Source organism: Amphimedon queenslandica, unplaced genomic scaffold (genome assembly GCF_000090795.2).
Source record: "Amphimedon queenslandica unplaced genomic scaffold, v1.1 AMPQUscaffold_11397, whole genome shotgun sequence".
Taxonomy (NCBI): domain Eukaryota; kingdom Metazoa; phylum Porifera; class Demospongiae; order Haplosclerida; family Niphatidae; genus Amphimedon; species Amphimedon queenslandica.
In genome coordinates, this window is record NW_003548361.1 from 1,955 (window position 1) to 7,292 (window position 5,338).

At 37.7% G+C, this 5,338-nt stretch overlaps 1 protein-coding gene across 1 annotated transcript; it reads right to left on the minus strand.

The window, feature by feature from the left end:
• Positions 1 to 1,849: 1,849 nt before the first annotated feature.
• Positions 1,850 to 5,124, minus strand: LOC105315217 (myc proto-oncogene protein-like). Its single transcript, XM_011409774.2, has 3 exons — positions 4,888 to 5,124; positions 3,986 to 4,675; positions 1,850 to 2,978 (listed from the first exon to the last, which is right to left on the minus strand). Exons 2-3 carry the CDS (start codon positions 4,653 to 4,655, stop codon positions 2,398 to 2,400), a joined length of 1,251 nt encoding a protein of 416 aa, XP_011408076.1. The 5' UTR covers positions 4,656 to 4,675; positions 4,888 to 5,124; the 3' UTR covers positions 1,850 to 2,397.
• Between the last annotated feature and the right edge of the window lie 214 nt (positions 5,125 to 5,338).

Consider the following 5,338-nt stretch of genomic DNA (forward strand, 5'->3'; position numbering starts at 1 on the left):
ATGAGGTGTGAAGGAGACACTGTATACATACATGTACATGTATATACACTCCACACTCAGTTGTGTTAAGAGACTAGCCTTGCTATAATGGACACTGTGTCTCTGTTATACAGAGGTGTCCTTTATGTGGAGGTTATTTTATACAGTAAGGAATGTAATTGGTACACTAGGTGCTGTCCGTTAAATGGAGGTGTACGCTATAGAGAGTGTCCATTAAGAGAGACTATACTTTATTAAAGGAATCTGTTCCTCCTACAATAAGTTTCCTCCAGTTCTTCACATTAAACGTACTGTACTGTACACTAAAGTGATACTATTGTATTGCTTAACTTATAATTCTTAATTCAATGGAACTAAGGCAGACCATTCTTGAAACACAGCTATACCAGTAGATAAGTAACTGTAGCTTAACTCCATTGCATTCACCTCAACTGGCATTTCCTGTCTATAAAACTTTTGACTTACTGGTTTAAGTATACCTAGCATCTATTGTACTACTTAAGAAGTAGCTGTAGCTAATTATTAACCCTGGGTTGGTTGTATAACTAATGCAGAAAGTGCTGCAATTCTGTTTCCAATACTGAACGGGTTTGAATTTGTAAGTTCTTGGCTTGCAAGCTTCAACCATCATCATTTCTAGTTATTATTATTATTATTGTTCCATAGTATTATTACTGAGTGTCTATTGTTTATTATATAAACTAGTTACATGAGTTTTCATGTTGAGGTGTAGCCTAACATGTAACTATTGTTCAGTATCATGTCCCAGGTTGAGGCACTTATTTTTATTATTTTTTCTTGCCTTTAGATTTGGTGGCTTTGACTAACCGGATCACACAATGATCACTGAATGACTTGATACAATGATAGCTGCTGAAATCCACAATGATGTATTGAGTTAAACAACAGTATTACAGTGATAGACTGTAGAGTAGTATTGTTCAGAGAAAAGGATGTGAGTGCTTCATTTTACTCTTAAGTCATAATATTGTATAGTTTCTAATTGGTCCAGAGAACAATCACTCAGTTGATATTATTATCAACATTATTATTATTGTAGTCTGTACTGTTCTGAGTGGCTCATTTTACTTACCAAAACTCATAAGTTAATTATTATTCTGTGTAGTCTATTATGACCAGAGAAGTATCATTCAGTGTATTGAGAACACAATTCCTGTTGTAATAGGTTTGGTGATCTAGTTGGGTGGAGTTACATAGATCATTCCAACCTCTACTCTTACATACATGTAGTTAAGATACTGCACTGTCATTCAGTCCTTATTATAATTATATTTATTATTATGATTACTGATTGTATTATTTCACAATATCTAGCAGTAGAGCTACATCATGTAACTCAATACCAGTATATATGATACAGTATATACTGCTAAAGGTCAAACCTTATGTTATTGCTAGCAGTTATATCATAATCTTGAGAGGACACCACAACTGACAAGATTAGCAATTGCACAATAATTATTAATAGTAAGATTAAGTTACTAAGTGGTGGGTAGTATAGATACAATTTACCGTATTATGATAGACATTAGAAATTTTCATTGTATTTGGTGGTATCATAACTAGATTTGCAGTGAATTTCCTGTTTAGCAATCAGGTATATTCACTCTACTGGACAAAGGAAAAGATAAATTTCTTTATTTCAAAAGTGAAAATTGATGTCTTTATTTCAGAAGACGATCAGTTTTTTAAATCTCTGCTCCACATCAGTGATTTTTGGGACTACGTAACATTTGAAAGCTCCTTCATTGACAACAGCTAAAATTGGGACACTTTAGTACAGTCCCATTTGATTCGATAGACGCTATGTAGATCACACAATTGATCATTTTAAAATTAAAATTTAAAGTAAAATTTGAATAAATATGTTCAAAAAGTGACTTTAAAGTCTAAATTACAAGTTACAGACAAATAATAATAATAATAATATAATACAAGGTAGGAGGAGTGTGTGTGTGTTAATAATTGTTACTAAAATGTATTTTTACAACGTTGAAACAGCAACAGTGGGAGAGGAGGGGGGAGGGCGAAGTGAAGGAATTGTTCTTTCCGTTCAAGCGTAAAAATTTTTAAAACTTTAAAAGTGATACGAGAGAGTGGAGAGAGAGAGGGCGTGGCAGCATAAAACGTTGCAAGAACACAATAAATTGATACCTAGAGGTGCTGTTGTGATTGGTGGCTGAAGTAGAGAAAGAGAGTGAATGGAGAGTGAAAGAGGAAGTGTTGGTGGTGAGGTTAGAGAAAGAGAAAGATAAAAGTTAGTGAAAATCCACAATGAAATTAACTCCTAGTAAGCATAGCTATTGGGAAAATTGATTTGAGGTTTTGATTGCTTGGTCAAAAACTCCTCTCCAAAAAGAAGAGTATCTAATTCTGTTATATGGTCACGATCTGTTTCTTCTTCAAATGCAAGAGCTTCTCCTGGAGCTTGTTGTATCGTTTCTGTTCTCTGCTCCAATCACATTCAATCTTTCTATCGTTAACTTGCAAGAATTTAATGTATTCAACTGCTTTTCTTAATATCACGACTTTCGGTGCACGAATATTTTCTTCTAAGTCGGGTATCCCTGTCCGTAGAATATCGAAACTGTTTTTAAGATCGTTCCGTCTCTTTCTTTCCAAGACGTTGTGTGATGCTCTCCGTGCTTCCTCATCACTTTCATTCCCTCCGTCATTAGAACCCAGTCGAGAGTGTCTCTTCCCAGCTCTCTTCTTTCTTGCCGTGCTTTTATTTCCTCCTCCTATTGCTGGAGATTGGACGCTTCGAGCCTGTGTCGTCGGAGTTGCTGTCTTCTTGGTTGTTTTTGATTGGCCGTGCTGCACGTTTGAAACCGGTTTGACGGGTTTCGAGTGTTGCTGCTGCGTCTGTAGAATGGAGGATTGTCGTTTTGGTGGGTCATCGCTTTCGTGTGAGTCGGAGCGATTATGATCTACCGTTACTACATCAATTTCTTCCTCTGGAGAAAAGAGAGAGAACAATCAATTAAAAAAGAAAGTATCAGAGTATTAGGTATAGTTAGTCAAGAGGTTACATAATAATATTAAAATTTCTATTTTAAACTTGTTTTTCATCCAATGCCATTACATGATGGTAACAATGACAGTAATTCATGTAATACTAATGTCGACTGCCCTTACAAGTTGACTCTATGAAAAGGAAGCAACAGAACTGGGAGGAGTTGCTATATCTGTCCTATCATTCAACACTTGAACATAATAATGTGATAAATAGTCACAAGGTATTGTCATAAAACTAGGCCAGCCATTAGCAGGAGGGCTTTGAGGGCAGGAGAACTGCTATAGGATATGAATGGATACATGTACTTGTGTATAATGGATAGCCATTGGTAATGGGGTCATTCTATTGAAAGAGGTAGGTCTTAGGGATCAACAGGTTTACAGGGGGAAAGGAGGTGGGGAGTTGTAATAGGTTGTCATAACTGAAGGCTTTGGGGACTCAATATTATTGTTTAATAGGAGAACTGGCAATAAATGATCTCCTTAAAGTTCAAGAGTCTCTCTCACCCTCTCTCTCTCTTTAAAACAAGTTTCATTCTTTGAGAGGCATAAGCACTCTTAATCTTGAAGAACCCCCATCCATTACATAACTATACATAACATCATTAATGATCAGCTTACATGTAGCACACTGGACACTGTGTGTGTATAGATCACTGAAGTGAGGTTGAAACTGTCTAGGCTGAGGTTATACATTATAAGATTAAGATACTATACAATTCTTCTTAATCATAAATAATATATTAATCTACAGTGAATGACTTGCATAAAGTGTCTGTAACTGACACACACCCATCTTATCCACAAAGCTAAGCTGTCTTGTCCACATCCTCTCTCTCTCTCTTCTCTCTCAAACGATTCACAATACACCATGGTCCTACTCCACACACAGAGATACACTACTGTACTGTACATTATTATTATTGTTATTATTACAATTTCTTACCTGATTCTGATGATGATTGTATAGATTGGAGTCTATTGGAGAGAACTACAGGAGTATTGTTAGGTACTCGTAGAGTTTGTGGTGCCGCATGATGTAGGTTGGGAAAGACAGCAGAAGGTTTTACGACACAGCACTCAGCAGATGAAGAAGAAGGTTCTGTACCAGTTGCTGGAGATGTCGAGGAGCTATCAGTACTGTTCTTATCAGTCCCTCCCGAGTTTGTTCTATTATCATCACTGCTGCTTGCACTCCACATGCAATCCTGTATCAGTAAGTCTTCAGCAGGCTGACTAGAGCCAGAGGAAAGAGCAAATTCGGCTTCTTGAAGCGCATCCATGATCTGTTCATACTCCATGATGTTGGATATCAACGAGTCAGCCATAGCATCAGTGGAGATGTTGTCCTGCACTCTCGCCTGCTCTTGGTTCGGTTGACTGTTCGTTGGAGTCTCTTCTACTGGTGATTGGCTACAAGACGGCTCGCAGTCGTCGGGAGATAGTGGAGGAGAAGGGCGAAGGTAGAGCTCTCGGAACGTCTCTTCATGAAGGTCGTATAGAGGGGACTCGAACTGTTCCGCGAATGATATCGCCTCAGTGAAAGCCATGTACTGCATCTTCTCTTCGTCTAAGTGAGGCAGGAGCTCTGCTCCTGATTCTACTAAGGATGCCATGTTGCTTGCTTTAAAAATACCTGCAGAGAATGAAGAAAAGGACAACATTAAAGCAAGCCTACCGGACATTGACAAAAAAAACATGATATCTTAACACTACAAAAACCTTTTGTCTAAAAACCTCAATACTACTGACTAGTCTAGATCCACAAGAGACAGGCCTTGCAAAGGAAGGCTACAGCTCTGTTGAGCTTTCTCTGTAAAACATAAGCTTCTTCAATGCACGACTTACTTAAAATTTGAGACTTCTCTAATTATATCTGCTCGGGTTACTGGATCTTGTATCCAAATGATCAGGCTAACAGCTACAGCTCAGTTCCTCCTAGCTGTAGATCTAGTGTAAAGGCTGCCCTTTCTCTTTTTGAATCTTTGAAATTCTCTTTCTTTGGAGCTGCTCAAAACTTCCAGGGCCTCTCTCAGTGACAGTAGTCTTTTGTTAGGTTTTACGGTCAACCAGCCAGCCTTGATCCCGCACCAGTCACGTCTTTTTATATAAAAGTCCCGTGGGCCCTCGCAGAAGGTCCTGGATTTTTATAGATCTACAGAACTGCCTTTTTTCTTTTGTTCCAATAGTAAGATAGTAAAAAGGCTAGATCTGTTAAGTGAAACACTATTTAATGACATGATATGATTACCTACAAATTGGATCAGGCTGCATCAAGTTTCCAAAAAGGTGTCTGTGT

Excerpts from the sequence above, each read along its gene's own strand:
- LOC105315217 (XM_011409774.2), bottom strand. The coding sequence starts at position 4,655 with ATGGCATCCTTAGTAGAATCAGGAGCAGAGCTCCTGCCTCACTTAGAC. Across the intron at positions 2,979-3,985 it reads ACAATCATCATCAGAATCAG|AGGAAGAAATTGATGTAGTA; the intron begins GTAAGAAATTGT and ends TCTTTTCTCCAG.